Raw genomic sequence first — 22,311 nt, forward strand, 5'->3', positions numbered from 1 at the left:
CATTATGAACACCAGAGTGGGATTATAAATCATTATAAACACCAGAGAGTGGGATTATAAATCATTACTGACACTGAGAGTGGGATTATAAATTATTATAAACCCTGAGAGTGGTATTATAAATTAATATAAACCCTGAGAGTGGTATTATAAATTAATATAAACCCTGAGAGTGGGATTATAAATCATTATAAACACGGAGAGTGCTATTATAAATCATTACTGACAGAGTGGGATTATAAATCATTATAAACACAGAGAGTGCTATTATAAATCATTACTGACGGAGTGGGATTATAAATCCTTATATACACAGAGTGAGATTATAAATCATTACTGACACAGAGTGGGATTATAAATCATTATTGACACAGAGTGGGATTATACATCATTATAGACACAGAGTGGGATTATAAATCATTATATACACTGAGAGTGCGTTTATAAATCATTACTGACACTGAGAGTGGGATTATAAATCATTACTTACACTGAGAGTGGGATTATAACTCATTATAAATGCCAGAGAGTGGGATTATAAATCATTATAAATGCCAGAGAGTGGGATTATAAATCATTACTTACACTGAGAGTGGGATTATAACTCATTATAAATGCCAGAGAGTGGGATTATAAATCATTATAAATGCCAGAGAGTGGGATTATAAATCATTACTGACACAGAGAGTGGGATTATAAATTATTATAAACCCTGAGAGTGGGATTATAAATCATTATAAACACAGAGTGGGATTATAAATCCTTATATACACAGAGTGAGATTATAAATCATTACTGACACAGAGTGGGATTATAAATCATTATAAACACAGAGTGGGATTATAAATCGTTATAAACATGGAGAGTGCGATTATAAATCATTACTGACACTGAGAGTGGGATTATAAATCATTATAAACACCAGAGTGGAATTATAAATCCTTATATACACAGAGTGCGATTATAAATCATTATTGACACAGAGTGGGATTATAAATCCTTATATACACTGAGTGAGATTATAAATCATTACTGACAGAGTGGGATTATAAATCCTTATATACACAGAGTGAGATTATAAATCATTACTGACACAGAGAGTGGGATTATAAATTATTATAAACACAGAGAGGGATTATAAATCCTTATATACACAGAGTGAGAATATAAATCATTACAGACACTGAGAGTGGGATTATACATCATTATAAACACCAGAGATTGGGATTATAAATCATTACTGACACAGACAGAGTATGAACTTTCCCATCTCAAACTGTCCTAAAATAAAATAAATGGAGAAAATGGAATAAATCCTAAATTTGTGCCTGCGGCTTCCTTCTATAAAAGTGTGTAGTCGAACAAAACCTGAGGAAAAATCAATCAATTTTAACTTACAGAATCAAAAGGCAGACGACTCATAATTGAGCCATTTTATAAAAAAAGTAAATCTCAAACCTCTGGTTCTGAACTGTTATTTAATATTGATCTTTCTGCTCTGTTTGAGAAAGAGAAGAGAAAGAGAAAACCACTGACTCTGTTGAATTCCATCGAATGTTTATTTATTACAATATATCTTCAGGACCATTTCATTTAGTTCATATACAGACAGCGAGGCTGTGACACTATTATTTTATACTCACTGATATTTACAGCTCTGTAGAGAGTTCGGCTGATAATTGACACCTTCACACGTTCAGTTAGTGATACACACAAAGTATACACTCTTCATTCATAAAGCACAACATACACACACGTTTGCACACACCTGGATATGAAGGCAGGGCGGAGGCTTGGGGTGGAGCCTCAAAAACTGAATACCTAATAAATATTGAGCCTGACAATTTGATGTAGTGTGTGTGTGTGAGAGAGAGTGGGAGAGAGAGAGAGAGAGTGTGTGAGAGTGAGAGAGAGAGAGAGAGAGAGAGAGAGAGAGAGAGAATGGGTGAGAGAGAGTGTGTGAGAGAGAGTGAGAGTGTGTGTGTGAGAGAGAGAGAGAGAGAGAGAGAGAGTGTGTGTGTGAGAGAGTGAGAGAGAGAGAGAGAGTGAGAGAGAGAGTGTGTGTGAGAGAGTGAGAGAGAGAGAGAGAGTGTGTGTGTGTGTGTGAGAGAGTGAGAGTGAGAGAGAGAGAGAGTGTGTGTGTGTGAGAGAGTGAGAGAGTGAGAGAGAGAGAGAGAGAGAGAGAGAGAAAGAACTACATTAATACAGTAAAAATAAGATCCGGCACTTTCCGGGAGGACTGGTGGTATCCTTACACCAAAACAAAAGCAGTTCTGTATATAAAAGTAGCGATTTGACTCAGCAAGACTTCATTAAAGTGTGATGATGAAATGTTCTTACACACACACACACAAAAGCACTTAAGTGGGGGGGAAAAAAAACAAGTGATAGTGATCAGCTCTAGTTTTCTTAATATGTCCTGTATGATGATCCTCATAAGTTATGATACATAAGTATAAAACCAGCTGCGAGAAACTAAAACCATTGGTACATTTATATACACATGTAAATTGTGTGTGTGTGTCCTGAGAGCCTAAAGTGATAAACCTGTACATCACACACAAGATGCGATTGTTACACTAAATGAACAAAAAGTCTGGTTTTGGTTTATGCTAGCCGTACACACGTAGCACGTTCTGACGGATATTAACACTCATAACATTACGCTGCTTTTCCTCTGCAGAATTTCCACTTTCGTTATTCAGAGATTTTAGAACAAAAGGAAGGAAGTGGGGAAAAAAGAAAGGCAGAGTCATAGAGGCAAGAGCTTAGCATGTTAATGCGTCTGAAATGTTCACACTAGCGAGCGACAAAGCAGCAGGTTCGTTTTGTGTGTACGGAATTTTCAGCAACGTCTCAATCACGATTTTAATGCAGATTAGGTACGACACTGACACCTAAGCTCGAGCGAGTCCTCAGACCAATCATGCAGCAAATTTATTTCCTATTAGTTCCCACAAACATGGAAGAAATACATATAACTGTGGCTTGACCTTCTCTTATCTCTATGAACTGTGATACAGATGTAATGAAGATAAATAAAGCTTGAAATGAGTCTGCGTAGCTAGTACAGTTAGCTTGCTTTGCTAATCTAATCCAAGAACAAAGCCAAGTGTGCGTCACTATTAATCACAGTCTCTGTTTTCACACTCATCGATGCGGTAATTATTCTGCCTAACTAGTTAGCTTTAGAAGATATTTATAGATATTTCTATATAGTCACTACTGTTTTTCATTGGAACGCAGGACAGGCCACGCCCACAAGTGACACAAGCAACTTGTCACCTGCTAGTGTGAAGTCATCTGAATGAATCATGCAGTCACAAACACCAAATAAATACATCTTATTAAAAATGTAACATGAGAAAATACAGGATATTAGCAGTGTGTATGTGTGTGTGTGTGTGTGTGTGTGTATATGTGTTTTTTCCTGCAGTGCGTCCGAGTCTGTATAGTTAGCCAGCAACAACACGTGACACGTCACACACTTACAAGTCCGGTGAAAACGGTGAGAGTGAAAAGCAGGGAGTGGTTTTTAACTGTTCAAGAATGCACGCTCAGGTCACTCGCCATCCTCTGGCCACACCCCATCCTCTGGCCACACCCCCTTATTTGGCCTTAGCGCATGCTCATCATCTGGAGGTGGGCTGTGACTGGGTGGGTGTGTCTCCACCTGCTCCCGTGCCGCTCCACTGACCCGACCCCATCTGTGCTAGAACGGCCACGGCCTCCGCAGCACGCACACTCAGTCCGTTAACAGAGACCGGAGCTGGAACCGAGACTGGCAGAACCAGTGCTGATACAGAGCTTTCATCCACACCTGCAGCTACAGACAGAGCAAAGACATGGCAGAGAACCCAATCTAGAACCGATCATATGTGGTACCAAATATTTTTTTAAAATAATAAAAAAAAGTAAGTGTTAATTGATTTCAATTGAATAACTTCTGATTCACAATTTCGTTAGTGAACATAATTAAAAAATACAGTTCATAATTATAATAAATGATAATGAGAATTTCAAGATAAAAGTAGATCTGTAGTTTGTCGTGACAAACTTTGCTATTGGCTTTGATGAAGCAAATATTCGCAAAGGTCGGTGCTTTATGGAGGCGAGTGGACATAAGGGACAGTTTTACTTTTAGAAGCAAGTGGACAGAAAGCTAGGGTGCCAAAACATTTGGAGGCAAGTAAAGACATGCATGTGACATCATATGAATACTCTTGAGGAAGTTTCCCTCATTGGGCTGAGTGTTTTGATATGTCACATGTCCATGTTGTGCTAAGTTAAGTTAGCATTAAGTTTTATAAATTTTTGTCTAAGCTTAAATAGGAAAACAGAATGTTGGCTTCTACAAAGCCAACATAATGAATGTGTAATTAGTTTAATTGGTATTTTAATAGTTATTAGAGAATTGTGCTAATGTGTTAGGAGGTGTAAGCAAATGCTGTGAAGTAAGAATGTTTGAATGTCAAAAATAGAAATAGTGATAGTAGTTTTTTTTATTATCAATTAACAAAATGGAAAATAACTGAACAAAATATTTGTCAATATCTGTGCTGACTATCCTGCTGCTGTTTTCCTGCCCCTCGTTCCTATGTTTTCAGGCACAGTTGAGTTAGACTTGTGTCCATTTCGGAAACAAGACAGTAGGTGGGTGAAGCTGTGTGTCACTGGTTTCCTCCAGTTGTTTGCTGATGGCACTGCTGGACATCTTCTGATGTTGAAGGGAATAAGCGTGATGTGTCTTTGCATTAAATTTCCTTTGCCCACTGCGTCTACAAACAATTATTGTTTCTTTTTGCTTCTTCAGAATATCTTGAAGAACGTCCCATCCTGAAACCCCGGTTTGCTCTGAAATCTTTCCTGCTTAAGACCTTGCTGATGCAGTATAACTACCTTGTGTCTTGTTGCTGTAATCACTCGTCACAGTGTCTGACTTATGACATGAAACTGTCTCCACAACCTCACCTTAGTAACACAGTCTGGCTTCTTACCTAGGGTGAAGCTCCTACACAGATGTTTGCGTCAGTTAATGACTGGGTTTAAACCCAAATATGAAACTGATGATCATCAGCACCTGCTTGGTATCAGTGGGAAATCACACATCTGACACTTAAAAATTCATCACACCAAATTTTTTTTCTTCTTCAGTTTACTCACTTTCCATTTTGTAAATTGATTATTTTATCTAACTATTATTTTGATATATATATTTGAAAGCATTCAAGCATTTCTTCACACCTGCCTAAAACATTTAACACTAGTCAACATTAGAAGATAATCAAAGTTATCCTAATACCAAAATGTGTTTCTTTCACAATTGATGCATAACATGTAAGTCCATTATTAGTCAATATTGTCATTAATGAAATGTCAACTGTCTTTAGACATGATCATTTGTCTTTAGGTACCAACTGACCTGTCACAAGTGTCCGTAATTGGGAACTGGTCATTATTTTAGGGCCAGAAAGCATTGAAAATGCCATGCTTAGTGAGACTGCAGGATTCTTACCTCAACAGGTCCATTGCGATGCTGCACGGAGGCATGACTCTGCGTGAACATGCAGACGCAGTGGAAACGTCTCAAATTCCAGAGCCTGGAACAGGCTAAGAGGGTCTGGTAGTGTGAATCGAAGGCATGGTGGAGGCAGACAACGGGTCACAAGACCAAATTAAGACCGATAATTGACCCTGCATGCCCGCAGAAATTGTTTCATGCCTGCCGTCAGCCTGCAAAATGACCTTCAAGAGGCAACAGTGGTGTGAGTGTCCACTCAGACTGTGAGGGTGCCTCTTTCCAGAGCACACAATCTGGCTCGTCTGCAGTGGACCACAGAACACCGCAGGTGGACAATGAATGAGTGGGGTACAGTGCTCTTCACAGATGAGTGAGACAGGCATATGAGGGTCTGGCATCACCCTGGGGAGAGAAGTTTGCCACAAAATGCTGTACAGCCATTGTTAAAAGTGGCCGCCTGAAAGGCCAACAGTGTAGAGAGGAAATCCTGAGACCAGTTGTGTGACCGTATGCTGGTGCAATGTGGCCAGATTTCCTGCTTATGGATGCCCGCCCACATCAAGCAAGGCTGGTGAAGGAATTCTTGGATGGAGTGGTAGCCAGGTCACGCAACTTGAACCCCATTTAACACACTAGGGAGCAGCTACAGTCAAGAGTGCAAGTAGGCCACGTCCCTCCAGGAACCTGTGTGGAGTTGTGAACAGCATTGCTAGAGGAATGGCAAGTCATCCCTCAACAGAATATCCGAAAACCCATCTCAGGCATGTACAGGTAATGTGAGGCTGTTATTAATGTCAGAGGAGGTAACACTAACTACTGACTGGTTGTCTCAATGCAGAACAGTTGTTTATTGTTTATGACAATAAACAATTTTGGAACATTTTGGAACATTTTCCTAAAGATCTTTCCAATGTTTGCAGCATTGATAAAACTTGAGATCATCAAACATTCACCAGTGCTATTTAGTAGCCTGTGGTACATTTTGGAATATAAAATACATTTTTAGGCTTGCTTTATATCAAATATAGTGAAAATGGGGTGGTCAAAAATATTAGCCCCATGTGAATTTTTGCTTTCAAAACACAACTAATTATTCAATCAGCTTTCAAACCACACCTGTGCAGTCAATTGGCTTCCTAACATCACCTGAGCATTCAATCAGCATAAAAGGACTCCAAGGAACAGGGCACTTGAACACATTATTGGGAGAGACTACATTTACTCACCATGCCAAAGACAAAGGAAATCAGTATTGAGCTCAGAAAGAAGATAGTGGAGGCTCATGAGAAAGGGAAGGCTATACTGACATTTCCAAGCATTTCACGGTGTCTAGAACCGCTGTACATTGCATCATTGCCAAGTACAAGGAGACAAATTCTGTAAGAAACAAACCTGGGCATGGTCGTAAGCACAAGATCTGACCTGGCCTCTTCTGGAGTTGATGTTTCAAGGAACACAGTTGTGAGGGCTCTTCATCATGGTGGGCTTCAGGGCCATCGTCCCAGAAGAACCCCTTTACTCAAACAGCGGCACATCACAGCTAGACTAAGGTTTGCCCATGAACATTTGAAAGGTAAAGATGAGTTTTGGGAGTCTGTGCTTTGTTCTGATGAGACTAAACTGGAACTGTTTGGGCACATGGATGTTGCTCCCACAGTTAAACATGGTGGTGGGTGCATCATGCCGTGGGGCTGTTTTGCAGCTTCAGGCACAGGGAGCCTTGTTCGGGTGCATGGCATCATGAAAAAAGAAAATTATATTGACATTTTGAGGGATAATATGCAGAAATCTGCTCGTAGTCTAGCCTTAGGTCGTCGCTGGGTCTTCCAACAAGACAATGACCCAAAGCATACATCGAAATTGGTCGATGTTCCTGAAGGATACCAAAACCAATGTCCTGGAGTGGCCCACACAGAGCCCAAACCTCAATCCTATTGAGAATCTGTGGTGAGTGCTCAAAGTGAATGTCCATGCTCAGAAACCACGTAATTTGGACCAGCTGGAGCAATTTGCAATGGAAGAATGGGCTAAAATCCCTCATTAGACCTGTGCCAACCTAGTAAAGAACTACTCTCAGAGGTTGTTGTCAGTTGTGGCTCAGAAAGGGTTCACTATTGACTATTAATGACCAAGGGGCTAATAATTTTGGACGTTTCATTTTTGCCCTTTATTGTTTCAACGCCCTGTTTCAATTAAATATCCTAATCAAACTTAGTGGATATTTTGTCTTTGTTATTTTGGAAACAAATACACTAGAAAAAAACACTTGTTAATGGTCATTTCCATGGAGAAATCAAGAGTTTTGTCTAATTTCATAAGGGGGCTAATAATTTTGGCCTCAACTGTATTAAACCATGCAGTATGAACTCAGATGTTTGATCTGCTGTAGCACGCGCACTAACGTTCCTTCCTGTTTTGGGCCCTGCTTCAAACTGTGATGCTCCACACAGAACAGTACAGCATTGCACTGCACACAGTAATGTTTAAGAGACATTTCCAGTCCAATGTGACTGCAGGTGAATCACAGAAGTACTGAATAACCAACAGATTTGTGGTGAACTCTTTTCTTCACAAATGTGTGACAAGAAACTACACACATTGTGACAATCACGTCTGCGCAACATCAAAAGTCATGAGGCAGGAAATTCCAGTGATGCCAACATTGATTAATAGCAGACCTGAATGTTATACATGAATTTTGAACAAATACCTTGTTTTAGAATAACTTTGATAAACCTTTTTGATCCATTTCAAATGTTCAATACTGTAAATAAATATTTAGATAAATATTAAAAATATAATTATAAATATATACATAAATATTTGCATAACAAACTACATGTGAACATATAATGACAATGAATGATGCTAGACATACTGACAAATGTGGTGTGTGGTAGTTTGAGGTTACATGTTATGTCTAGTTACATGTTATAATAACTAGACGTAATAAACTGCTGTGACTGTCTGGCTTTCACAGATGATTAGTGGCTATCGGGCTGCATATAAGATTTAACAGCACCGACACCCATCGTTCATAGTTTAAATACTTTTTTATTTTTTTTTTAAATATTGTGAAATTCTTCACACTGTTGCTGAACTTTGCATTCCATATTAAATATTAGGTAAGTCTGGGCGATAAAATGATAACGATATGTATCGCGATAGATACGTGATAAAAATCGAATAAAAAAATGTGTTCGATAAAACGTTCGAAATTTTTAATTCTTCGTCGGAAGAAAACAGAGGTTGCGAAGCAGGTTTGGTTTCATTAACAAAGGCACTCACTCTCTGGTAACCTAGCAACGTAGAGAGTGACACGCTAACAGCCAATCATGTAACAGTATCATGTTTGGTTGCGCCATATCGTTGTCTCGTGCCGGTCTGCTGGATTCCTCTTCAGTAACCGGCGAGAGCAGAAAATGAGCCGCAGCGAGTGAGGAAATTGTAAATAAAAGAGGACTGAAAATATACTTGAATAGTTCAACTTCAAGTATGATTAGAGTAAGAATAACTCGAGTTACTTTTTCATATTTCTGCAGGTTTTATATGTCAAACAATGTTACTGTAGTGTATCAGGTTTGTGTTTTATATTACAGATGTATCTCAGTCTACCTCAGTTTTATTTATGTTTAAAAAACACTGCACATATTTTACACACTTTATTCACCAGAAGGTGAACAGCTAGTGAACTTCCTAGCACTAAACTTGCACTAAATTCTCAGGTTTCTCTATGTTTATATTTAACACTTTGCACTATTTTATTACACTTTATTAAACATTTCTTACATTTTCTTTCATTTTGCACCTTAAATGTTAAGAGATAATAGTTAAGTGTTCATTGTGACTTTAGACTTATGTTTACATTATAATTATTTGAAAAATTTAATATCAAGGTCCGTGAAGTCGCCCGGTATGGTGCAACCGGAGCCCCACCCTGGAGCCAGGCCCGGGGTTGGGGCTCGCATGCGAGCGCCTGGGGGCCGGGTCTTACCCCACGGGGCCCGGTCGGGCTCAGCCCGAAGGAGCGACGTGGGGCCGATCTCCTGTGGGCCCACCACCTGCAGGAGGAACCGTAAGGGGCTGGTGCAATGTGGATTGGGTGGCAGTCGAAGGCGGGGGCCTCGGCGACCCAATCCCTGGACACGGAATCTGGCTCTAGGGACATGGAATGTCACCTCACTGGGGGGGAAGGAGCCTGAGCTGGTGCGGGAGGTTGAGAGATACCGACTAGATGTAGTTGGGCTTGCCTCCACGCACAGCTTGGGCTCTGGAACCCAACTCCTTGAGAGAGGCTGGACTCTCTACTACTCTGGAGTTGCCCGCGGTGAGAGGAGGCGGGCTGGTGTGGGCTTGCTCGTAGCACCCCAGCTCAGCAACCATGTGTTGGAGTTCACCCCGGTGAACGAGAGGGTCATTTCCCTGCACTTTTGGGTCGGGGATAGGTCTCTCCCTGTTATTTGTGCTTACGGGCCAAATGGCAGTGTAAAGTACCTGACCCTCTTGGCGTCTCTGGAAGGTGTGCTGGAAAGTGCTCCGACCGGGGACTCCGTCATTCTACTAGGGGAACTTCAACGATCACGTGGGCAGCAACAGTGACATTTGGAGAGGCGTGATTGGGAGGAATGGCCCCCCCGACCTGAACCCGAGTGGTGTTCTGTTATTGGACTTCTGTGCTAGTCACAGTTTGTCCATAACAAACACCATTTCAAGCATAAGGGTGTCCATCAGTACACATGGCACCAGGACACCCTAAGACGGAGGTCAATGATCGACTTTGTGGTTGTTTCATCTGACCTCCGGCCGTATGTCTTGGACACTCGGGTAAAGAGAGGGGCTGAGCTGTCAACTGATCACCACCTGGTGGTGAGTTGGAGGAAGTTGGACAGACTTGGCAGACCCAAACTTACTGTGAGGGTCTGCTGGGAACGTTTGAGTCTCCGATCAGAGAGATCTTCAACTCCCACCTCCGGCAGAGCTTCAACCAGATCCCGAGGGAGGTTGGAGACATTGAGTCCGAGTGGACCATGTTCTCCACCTCCATTGTCGATGCGGCCGCTCGGAGCTGTGGCCGTAAGGTCTCCGGTGCCTGTCGTGGCGGCAATCCCCGAACCCAGTGGTGGACCCCGGAAGTAAGGGATGCCGTCAAGCTGAAGAAGGAGTCCTATCGAGCCTGGTTGGCTCGGGGGACTCCGGAGGCAGCTGATAGGTACCGGAGGGCCAAGCAAGCTTCAGCCCGGGTGGTTGCGGAGGCAAAAACTCGGGTCTGGGAGGAGTTCGGTGAGGCCATGGAGAAGGACTATCGGTTGGCCTCGAAGAAATTCTGGCAAACCGTCCGGCGCCTCAGGAGGGGGAAGCAGTGCCCTGCGCACACTGTTTACAGTGGGAGTGGGAATCTGCTGACTTCGACTGGGGACATCCTCGGACGGTGGAAGGAGTACTTCGAGGTTCTCCTCAACCCCACCGACATGTCTTCCACTGAGGAAGCAGAGGCAGAGGGCTCAGTTGTGGACTCGTCGATCCCCCAAGCTGAGGTCACTGAGGTAGTTGAGAAGCTTCTCAGTGGCAAGGCACCAGGGGTGGATGAGATCCACCCTGAGTACCTCAAGTCTCTGGATGTTGTGGGGCTGTCTTGGTTGACACGCCTCTGCAACATCGCGTGGCGGCTGGGGACAGTGCCTCTGGACTGGCAGACTGGGCTGGTGGTCCCTCTGTTTAAGAAGGGGGACCAGAGGGTGTGTTCCAACTACAGGGGGATCACACTTCTCAGCCTCCCCGGAAAAGTCTATGCCAGGGTACTGGAGAGGAGGATTCGGCCGATAGTCGAACCTCGGATTCAGGAGGAACAATGCGGGTTTCCTCCCAGTCGTGGAACACTGAACCATCTCTATACCCTCGCCAGGTTGCTGGAGGGTTCATGGGAGTTTGCCCAACCAGTCCACATGTGCTTTGTGGATCTGGAGAAGTCATTCGACTGTGTCCCTCGTGGTGACCTGTGGGGGGGTGCTCTGGGAGTATGGGGTCCGGGGCCCTCTGCTAAGGGCTGTCCGGTCCCTATATGACCGGAGGAGGAGTTTGGTTCGCATTGCCGGCAGTAAGTCAGACTTGTTCCCGGTGCATGTTGGACTCCGGCAGGGCTGCCCTTTGTCACCGGTCCTGTTCATTATCTATATGGACAGGATTTCTAGGCACAGTCGGGGGCCGGAGGGAGTCCGGTTTGGGGACCACAGGATTTCGTCTCTGCTTTTTGCAGATGATGTTGTCCTGTTGGCTTCCTCAAATCAGGACCTTCAGCGTGCACTGGGACGGTTTGCAGCCAAGTGTGAAGCGGCAGGGATGAGAATCAGCACCAAGTCCGAGGCCATGGTTCTCAACCGGAGAAGGGTGGCTTGCCCCCTTCAGGTTGGTGGAGAGCTCCTGCCTCAAGTGGAGGAGTTTAAGTATCTTGGGGTCTTGTTCACGAGTGAGGGAAGGATGGAGCGGGAGATCGACAGGCGGATCGGTGTATCTTCTGCAGTGATGCGGTCGATATACCGGTCTGTTGTGGTGAAGAAGGAGCTGAGCCAGAAGGCGAAGCTCTCTATTTACCAGTCGATCTACGTTCCTACCCTCACCTATGGTCATGAGCTTTGGGTCATGACCGAAAGGACAAGATCCCGGGTACAGGCTGCCGAATTGAGTTTCCTCCGCAGGGTGGCTGGGTGCTTCCTTAGAGATAGGGTGAGGAGCTCAGTCACTCGGGAGGAGCTCAGAGTAGAGCCACTGCTCCTCCACATCGAGAGGAGTCAGCTGAGGTGGCTCGGGCATCTGTTCCGGATGCCTCCAGGACGCCTCCCTGGGGAGGTGTTCCGGGCATGTCCAACCGGGAGGAGGGCCCGGGGAACACCTAGGACACGCTGTAGGGATTATGTCTCTCGGCTGGCCTGGGAACGCCTCGGTATTCCCCCGGAAGAGCTGGAGGAAGTGTCTGGGGAGAGGGAAGTCTGGGCATCCCTGCTTAGACTGTTGCCCCCATGACCCGGCCCCGGATAAGCAGTAGAAAATGGATGGATGGATAGATGGATATAATTATTTGAGTTTTCCTGGTTGTTGACATTTCTGCCTTAATAACTGAGGGGATTCTGATCAGAGGAAGGTTAATTTTAAAATAGAAATGTTTAAATGTAATAGATTTTTCTCCTGGTCCTTATTTTAAATGGGTCATAAAAAAATATCAATAATTATCGATATCGACCGATATGAAACACTGATATCGTGATACACTTTTCAGCCGTATCGCCCAGCCCTACTATTAGGTTAACAATAACAATTATTAAGCAATTAACAAACTAGTTCCATGTGTTAATCAGACCAATGTACACATTTTGCAACAGCAAATTAGTTATTATATATGTTTATTTCTTCAAAACTATTTAACTATAAACTAAAGATTGATGCATGTAGGAATATAATTTAATGCTTCCTAAAGCCATTCAATGCCTTTATTTTCATAAAATCCATGTAAAGAAACCTGAGAAGTCTCTCTTGGTTTCAAGGCTGTGGGATCCGAACAAGTGTTCTCTGGACAGTAGGGCAAATGTTTTTCTGTTGCACCACTTGGGAGACTGAAACTGTATTTATTCTGATGTCCTGGCAGTTAAATAAATCAACTCTTACCTAGGTAGGCTTTTTTCTGCATGGCAGTAACCGGACAGTCTTTATGAGCCAGCAGGAGCTCCTTTAGACGCGTCACCTCGGTTCTGAGCAAAGACACTTCATTCTGTCACACACACACACACACACACACACACAATGTGTAAATATAATACTATAGGAAAATGTCTTTAATTAGTGGTGTGTGTGTGTGTTACCGTGAGTGTGACGTTGGCAGTGGAAAGTTCCTCTGCACGCTTTTCCAGGGCGCTGACCCATACTTTCCTTTTCTGTCTGCAGCGATAAGCAGCCGCTCGGTTCCGCTCTAGAAAACGTCGTCTGCGTTCGTCAGGCTCAATGTCTGCTCCACGACGCCGACGCCCACCTCTCGGAGCTGCAGGTGACACCTAGAGAGAAACAGAGCGAGACATAAAATACAGAGAAAATATATATACATATTGCTGTTGTAGGAAAATACGGGGTTTCAGTACCTGCTTTATTATTTAATTAATATAGGTAAGGTGACAGATGTACAGGTGTACAGACGCATAGGTATACAGCTATACAGTGTACAGGTATAAAGGTATACAAGTATACAGATGTAGAGGTAAACAGCTATACAGTGTACATATGTACAGGTATACAGGTGTACAAATGTGCAGATATACAGGTATACAAATATACAGGTGTACAGATATACAAGTGTACAGGTATACACGTATACAGGTGTACAGGTATACAGGTGTACAGGTATACAGGTGTACAGGTATACAGGTGTACAGATGTACAGGTGTACAGGTGTACAGATGTACAGGTATACAGGTGTACAAATGTACAGGTATACAGGTGTACAAATGTACAGGTATACAGGTGTACAAATGTACAGGTATACAGGTGTACAGGTGTAAAGATGTACAGGTATACAGGTGTACAGATATACAGGTGTACAGGTATACAAGTGTACAGATGTACAGGTGTACAGGTATACAAATGTACAGGTATACAGGTATACAGGAGTACAGGTATACAGGTGTACAGATGTACAGGTATACAGGTGTACAGGTATACAGGTGTACAGATGTACAGGTATACAGGTATACAGATGTACAGGTGTAAAGATGTACAGGTATACAGGTGTACAGGTGTACCTGCTTTATTATTTAATTAATATAGGTAAGGTGACAGATGTACAGGTGTACAGACGCACAGGTATACAGCTATACAGTGTACAGGTATAAAGGTATACAAGTATACAGATGTAGAGGTAAACAGCTATACAGTGTACATATGTACAGGTATACAGGTGTACAAATGTGCAGATATACAGGTATACAAATATACAGGTGTACAGATATACAAGTGTACAGGTATACACGTATACAGGTGTACAGGTGTACAGGTATACAGGTGTACAGGTATACAGGTGTACAGATGTACAGGTATACAGGTGTACAGATGTACAGGTGTACAGATGTACAGGTATACAGGTATACAGGTGTACAAATGTACAGGTATACAGGTGTACAAATGTACAGGTATACAGGTGTACAGGTGTAAAGATGTACAGGTATACAGGTGTACAGATATACAGGTGTACAGGTATACAAGTGTACAGATGTACAGGTGTACAGGTATACAAATGTACAGGTATACAGGTATACAGGAGTACAGGTATACAGGTGTACAGATGTACAGGTATACAGGTGTACAGATGTACAGGTATACAGGTGTACAGATGTACAGGTATACAGGTATACAGATGTACAGGTGTAAAGATGTACAGGTATACAGGTGTACAGATGTACAGGTATACAGGTGTACAGATGTACAGGTATACAGGTATACAGATGTACAGGTGTAAAGATGTACAGGTATACAGGTGTACAGATGTACAGGTATACAGGTGTACAGATGTACAAATGTACAGGTATACAGGTGTACAGGTATACAGGTGTACAAATGTACAGGTATACAGGTGTACAGGTATACAGGTGTACAGGTGTAAAGATGTACAGGTATACAGGTGTACAGATGTACAGGTATACAGGTGTACAGGTATACAGGGGTACAGGTGTACAGGTATACAGGTGTACAAATGTACAGGTATACAGGTATACAGGTGTACAGGTATACAGGTGTACAGATGTACAGGTATACAGGTGTACAGGTATACAGGTGTACAGATGTACAAATGTATAGGTATACAGGTGTACAGGTATACAGGTGTACAGATGTACAAATGTATAGGTATACAGATGTACAGGTATACAGGTGTACAAATGTACAGGTATACAGGTGTACAGGTATACAGGTGTACAGGTGTAAAGATGTACAGGTATACAGGTGTACAGATGTACAGGTATACAGGTGTACAGGTATACAGGGGTACAGATGTACAGGTGTACAGGTATACAGGTGTACAAATGTACAGGTATACAGGTATACAGGTGTACAGGTATACAGGTGTACAGATGTACAGGTATACAGATGTACAGGTATACAGGTGTACAGGTATACAGGTGTACAGGTATACAGATGTACAGGTGTACAGATGTACAGATGTACAGGTGTACAGATGTACTGGTATACAGGTGTACAGATGTACAGGTGTACAGATGTACAGGTATACAGGTGTACAGATGTACAGGTATACAGGTGTACAGATGTACAGGTGTACAGGTGTACAGATGTACAGGTATACAGGTGTACAGATGTACAGATGTACAGGTATACAGGTGTACAGATGTACAGGTATACAGGTGTACCTGTGGCTGTGCAGGTGAGAGAGTCTCACTGGGTTCAGGTTTCTGGCTTGATGTTGGTCCACTAACACTCTGTGGTGAAAGTGCAGCTTTCAACCTCTAGAGGATTGTGTGCGAACACACACAAATACACAGATATATGCATATAAAATAATGTACATTATATAAGCTATATTAAGCATGTGCTTCTCACCATCTTGGCATCATTATGCGAGCTGTATCCAGACGGAGAAGAAGAGCCGCTGCTGCTTCCACCAATTGGAGGACCAGGAATCCCAGGAATATTAGGGACTGGATTTGATGACCTGGCCACCTACATACACACACACAAAAAGATCAACCAGACTCAAAACACACATGCAGGCCTGCAAATCCCAGGTAGGGGTGTATGTGTGTGAGAGAGAGAGAGAGAGAGAGAGAGAGAGAGACACGCACTGATATGACAGACGTTTGTCCAGGACTGGGGAGCAGAGGGACAGTCTGACCGTTAGGAAGCTGCATCATCATGGGAAAAGAAGCTGATGGAGAACTGGAAAGAGAGATCTTGTGTTAATTGGCAATTTTATAAATGAAAAATAATAAATGCTAATTAGATGTTAATGAGTTTGTGAAGTACCTGAGTCTGTTGGAGGGCGGAGTCCGGGTGATGACTGATGTGGGCGATGGCTGAGTGGGGTTTATAGAGTCGTATGTTAAATGCAGAGGGAGTGATCCGGGCCGTACAATGGTTGGTGTTGGCGTTGCGCTTGCTGCTGCTGTCCTTGGAGGCACTTCCTGTTTACAAGAAAACTTAATCAACGTTTAATGTCTTATAAAGTAGATTTCAACATTCTCTGCTTTCTACTATAACTGAAAATAAAAAAAATAAAACTCCTTTTCCTTCCCTAACAGACTAGACCACGCCCACTTCGTTCAAAACTAAGTATATACAATCTTGGAAGTATGTACAAATTTATACATGAAAATATATGAACTCCTGGAGAACAGAAGAACATGTGGAGATCATTATCTCACACTTCACACCGCTGACCTACTCCAGCCTCTATGCCTCACCTTGTTCTTCCTGATGGGAACAGGTTCCTTCACCAGCATCTCTGAGTCTTTGGAGTCAGTCATACTGGAGGCAGATGAAGGACTGTCTGGAGGAGAAGAGTCGATTTCCAGGGGTCCATCTCTCTCCTTCATCTCCGATGAAGGAACAGCAGAAACCTGGATGAGAAAAAAGATGAGCATCAAATAATCCCAATAATCCCACAATTCAGGATGAGAAATCAAACACAAGTCCACAATCACTAAACACAGAATTTATAATGCGTTCAGTATAGAATTACTACTTAACATGTACAGACTGCATTTTCTATACAGTGCTGTGCATAACTTTTTACCCCCTGAACATTTCTCCATTTACAACCTGGAGCTGAAATTAGGATTGTGTTATTTTTGTGGTTTAATATGTTAACATTTGAAAGTGCAAAGCTGCTGGAGGTTCTGTTGGTGGTGAACAGGACTGTTAAAGTCCTGAATCAGATAAGATGAGAGATCTGGGTTCTGACTGGTCTGTAGATGAACCAGGACTGTTGTCCTGTTCGTAGGTGAAGCTCCACTAAGATTGTCCGGTATTTGTCTCCACCCATCTCACCCTAAACACCAGCTCTACTGATCTCTACAACACAAGGCTTCTACCACCATGCTTTACAGAACGGATGGAGAGAAGAAGGAGAAGTTCCATTTACCTGGTTGTAACACTACAGAATGTGGAGAACTCCACTGCATGGTGAACACTCGTGCACAGTAGCGTATCTCACCGTGCTTTTGGTTCTTCGTTCCTCCTCCTCCTGGGATTTACGGAGCTCTTGTTCAAATGAGCCATCGAGCTCGCTGAATAAACCCACCTCCTCACAGTTCTTTAGGAAACGAGTGGGAGTCGGGGTCTGATCTGTAACACACACACACACACTTACAGATGAGCTTTGTGTGGGGTGTTAAATAGACATGATATTAGACCAATCACACACCTGCGATTATCACCGTGTCAGTCCGAGTTTGTCCGAACTTCAGTGTCATCTCATGTTTGTGTTTATGTACCGCCAGGTGATCTTCATTTGTAAACCGCTAACACAAACACACAATTACACAATCCAACAACAGGAAGGTGTTAATTTACATAATTACAATTACATAGGGAAGACTGAGTTGTGTTGCTCAGGTGGCGCAGGGATACCAGAATGCCGGAACTACATTTTAACCTGAATAACTCAGACGTCTGGGGGTCACGGTGGCTTAGTGATTATCACGTTCACCTCACACCTCCAGGGTCGGGGTTCGATTCCCGCCTCCACCTTGTGTGTGTGGAGTTTGCATGTTCTCCCCGTGCCTCGGGGGTTTCCTCCGGGTACTCCGGTTTCCTCCCCTGGTCCAAAGACATGCATGGTAGGTTGATTGGCATCTCTGGAAAATTTTCCCTAGTGTGTGATTGCGTGAGTGAATGAGAGTGTGTGTGTCCTGTGATGGGTTGGCACTCCGTCCAGGGTGTATCCTGCCTTGATGCCCGATGACGCTTGAGATAGGCACAGGCTCCCCGTGACCCGAGGTAGTTCAGATAAGCGGTAGAAAATGAATGAATGAATGAATGAACTCAGACGTCTCACCTGTCCACATCCAGGGGCGGAGCACACAAAAGGCCGATCGTCCCCCATTTTACGTCCGACAGCTCCCAGGTTCACTTCAGCACCACCATCCAGAAGGTGAAGAGGCTACAATGAGATGAAATGAACTCACACACTTCAGGAGTTTCTGAGGACGACACACACAGAAAAAATATTCTTATTATCATTAATTAAATTTGTCATATGATTTTTCTTTATTATTTCTCTGTCATGTCTGACAGACACTTCACACTGACCGATACAATATTTACATCTGAATCATAAGAAAATTTGATTCTTTTGATGGTTCACCTTTTGTGTGACCTGCACAAAAGCCCCCCCCCCCCAACAGCTTTCATTCCTGCATGCTTGCACTTTATAATGCATTTATGACCACTGTATTAATGTCACTATTTATCCATCACAGTCAGTAGTTTACAAATGATTGCTGCACTAGTTTTTCCCCACAGAGATGTTGTGCAGTCCTGTGTACACCCGTCTGTAGACACACACACACACACCACCTCACACACACACACACCACCTCACACACACACCTCACACACACACACACACCACCTCACACACACACACACACCACCTCACACACACACACACACACCACCTCACACACACACACACACCACCTCACACACACACACACACCACCTCACACACACACACACACCACCTCACACACACACACACACCACCTCACACACACACACACACCACCTCACACACACACACCACCTCACACACACACACACCACCTCACACACACACACACACCACCTCACACACACACACACACCACCTCACACACACACACACCACCTCACACACACACACACACCACCTCACACACACACACACCACCTCACACACACACACCACCTCACACACACACACACCACCTCACACACACACACACACCACCTCACACACACACACACCACCTCACACACACACACACCACCTCACACACACACACCACCTCACACACACACACACCACCTCACACACACACACACCACCTCACACACACACACACCACCTCACACACACACACACCACCTCACACACACACACACCACCTCACACACACACACACACCACCTCACACACACACACACACACCACCTCACACACACACACACACACCACCTCACACACACACACACACACCACCTCACACACACACACACACCACCTCACACACACACACACACCACCACACACCACCTCACACACACACCACCTCACACACACACCACCTCACACACACACCACCTCACACACACACCACCTCACACACACACCACCTCACACACACACCACCTCACACACACACACACCACCTCACACACACACACACCACCTCTCTCACACACACACCACCTCTCTCACACACACACACCACCTCTCTCACACACACACCACCACACACACACACCACCTCACACACACACCACCTCACACACACACCACCTCACACACACACACACACACACACACCACCTCACACACACACACACACACCACCTCACACACACACACCACCTCACACACACACACACACACACACACCACCTCACACACACACACCACCTCACACACACACCACCTCACACACACACACACCACCTCACACACACACACACACCACCTCACACACACACACACACACACACACCACCTCACACACACACCACCTCACACACACACACACCACCACACACACACACACCACCTCACACACACACACACACCACCTCACACACACACACACACCACCTCACACACACACACACACACCACCTCACACACACACACACACACACCACCTCACACACACACACACACACACACCACCTCACACACACACACACAACCTCACACACACACACACACCACCTCACACACACACACACACACACCACCTCACACACACACACACACCACCACACACACACACCACCTCACACACACACACCACCTCACACACACACACACCACCTCACACACACACACACCACCTCACACACACACACACCACCTCACACACACACACACCACCTCACACACACACACACACCACCTCACACACACACACACACCACCTCACACACACACACACCACCTCACACACACACACACACCACCTCACACACACACACACACCACCTCACACACACACACACACCACCTCTCACACACACACACACACCACCTCTCACACACACACACACCACCTCTCACACACACACACCACCTCTCACACACACACACCACCTCTCACACACCACCTCTCACACACACACACCACCTCTCACACACACACACCACCTCTCACACACACACACACCACCTCTCACACACACACACCACCTCTCACACACAGACACATACACACACACCACCTCTCACACACAGACACATACACACACTACCACACACACACACACCACCTCACACACACACCACCTCACACCACCACACACACACCACCTCACACACACCCACACCACCTCACACACGTGCACACCTAACACACGCACACCTAACACACGCACACCTAACACACACGCACACCTAACACACGCGCACACCTAACACACGCGCACACCTCACACACACCCACACCACCTCACACACACGCACACCACCTCACACACACGCACACCACCTCACACACGTGCACACCTAACACACGCACACCTAACACACGCGCACCTAACACACGCGCACACCTCACACACAGTTCTGTGTAACACTACACACTCAACACAACAGCTTAACTCGGTTTAAAATTTAACCCAGTGTTTTGTTGTTACTGTGTGTAGTGAAGCCTGATTCCTGCTCACTATAACGCCTTATAACCGCCAAGCTCATTTCCGTTCCCTACACCCGTGTGTGTGTGTGTGTGTGAGATAGCAAGCTGAAGATGTCCGTATTTACTTATTAAAGTCACAGCAGTTTTATAAAATTGACTGTTAAATAAAACCAAATTAGATGCTGGAGGATGAGGAGTTAGCGCGCGCGCACACTGAGGACAACCTGACACATCTGCTAGCGCTCGCGCTCTTAGCATGAAGCTAACTGTCACCAGTGACCAGATAAACGCCGATTAAACACAAACATCTATAAACCTATAAATAACCGGTCAGCGAGCGGAAGCAGCGAGTTAATCGTCAGCGTGAGCTATCTAGCGTTAGCATTAGCGCTAAGAGCTGAAGTAATGTAGGTAGATGGAGCGACAATGCTAATGCTAAAGCTAATACACAGCTCGGGTTGTTTGTGTAAAAACTGAGGGAAAAGCCAGTGGTTTTTAAACACATACAGAAACAATGAGGTAAAATAAAGTGTGTGGTTAAACACCGAAGTGTCTGTGTTTACTAAAGTCACTCACTCACCTCCTGTGGGGCTGCTGCTGCCTCCACAACACCGTCAACACCGCACTAACGTCGCGACACTGTGACGTAGAGCACAGAAAGGGATCAGACATCAACACATCACTGTGGGCTCAACACAACACCCACCAGCACAAAGTGGTACACAGTGTCACGTTAAAAACATTATTAATCTATCATTTTAATAAAAAGAGTCAAATGATTTTGCTATAAAAATGTAAGAAAATATTTTGTATGTAACAAACATTTTAATATAATAAAAATAAGAGAAATATCAAGACACGTGTCATAAAATAATGTATTTGTTATGAGATCAGAGCTGGGAGTTAAACCACATT

The 22,311-nt window shown here is 44.1% G+C and overlaps 1 protein-coding gene across 3 annotated transcripts; it reads right to left on the reverse strand.

The window, feature by feature from the left end:
* Positions 1-1,545: 1,545 nt before the first annotated feature.
* atf7b (activating transcription factor 7b) lies at positions 1,546-22,075 on the reverse strand. Of its 3 annotated transcripts, none has more exons than XM_060867281.1 (12): positions 21,977-22,075; positions 18,564-18,708; positions 17,931-18,027; positions 17,721-17,851; positions 16,969-17,124; positions 16,532-16,689; positions 16,351-16,444; positions 16,109-16,228; positions 15,919-15,987; positions 13,372-13,560; positions 13,178-13,280; positions 1,546-3,826 (listed from the first exon to the last, which is right to left on the reverse strand). In XM_060867281.1, exons 2-12 carry the CDS (start codon positions 18,609-18,611, stop codon positions 3,633-3,635), a joined length of 1,359 nt encoding a protein of 452 aa, XP_060723264.1. In that variant the 5' UTR covers positions 18,612-18,708; positions 21,977-22,075; the 3' UTR covers positions 1,546-3,632. The 3 variants fall into 3 exon arrangements, with proteins under 3 accessions (XP_060723264.1, XP_060723263.1, XP_060723265.1); XM_060867280.1 differs by having other exon boundaries at positions 15,919-16,014; XM_060867282.1 differs by lacking the exon at positions 15,919-15,987.
* Between the last annotated feature and the right edge of the window lie 236 nt (positions 22,076-22,311).

Source organism: Tachysurus vachellii, chromosome 4, assembly GCF_030014155.1.
Source record: "Tachysurus vachellii isolate PV-2020 chromosome 4, HZAU_Pvac_v1, whole genome shotgun sequence".
NCBI classification, from domain to species: domain Eukaryota; kingdom Metazoa; phylum Chordata; class Actinopteri; order Siluriformes; family Bagridae; genus Tachysurus; species Tachysurus vachellii.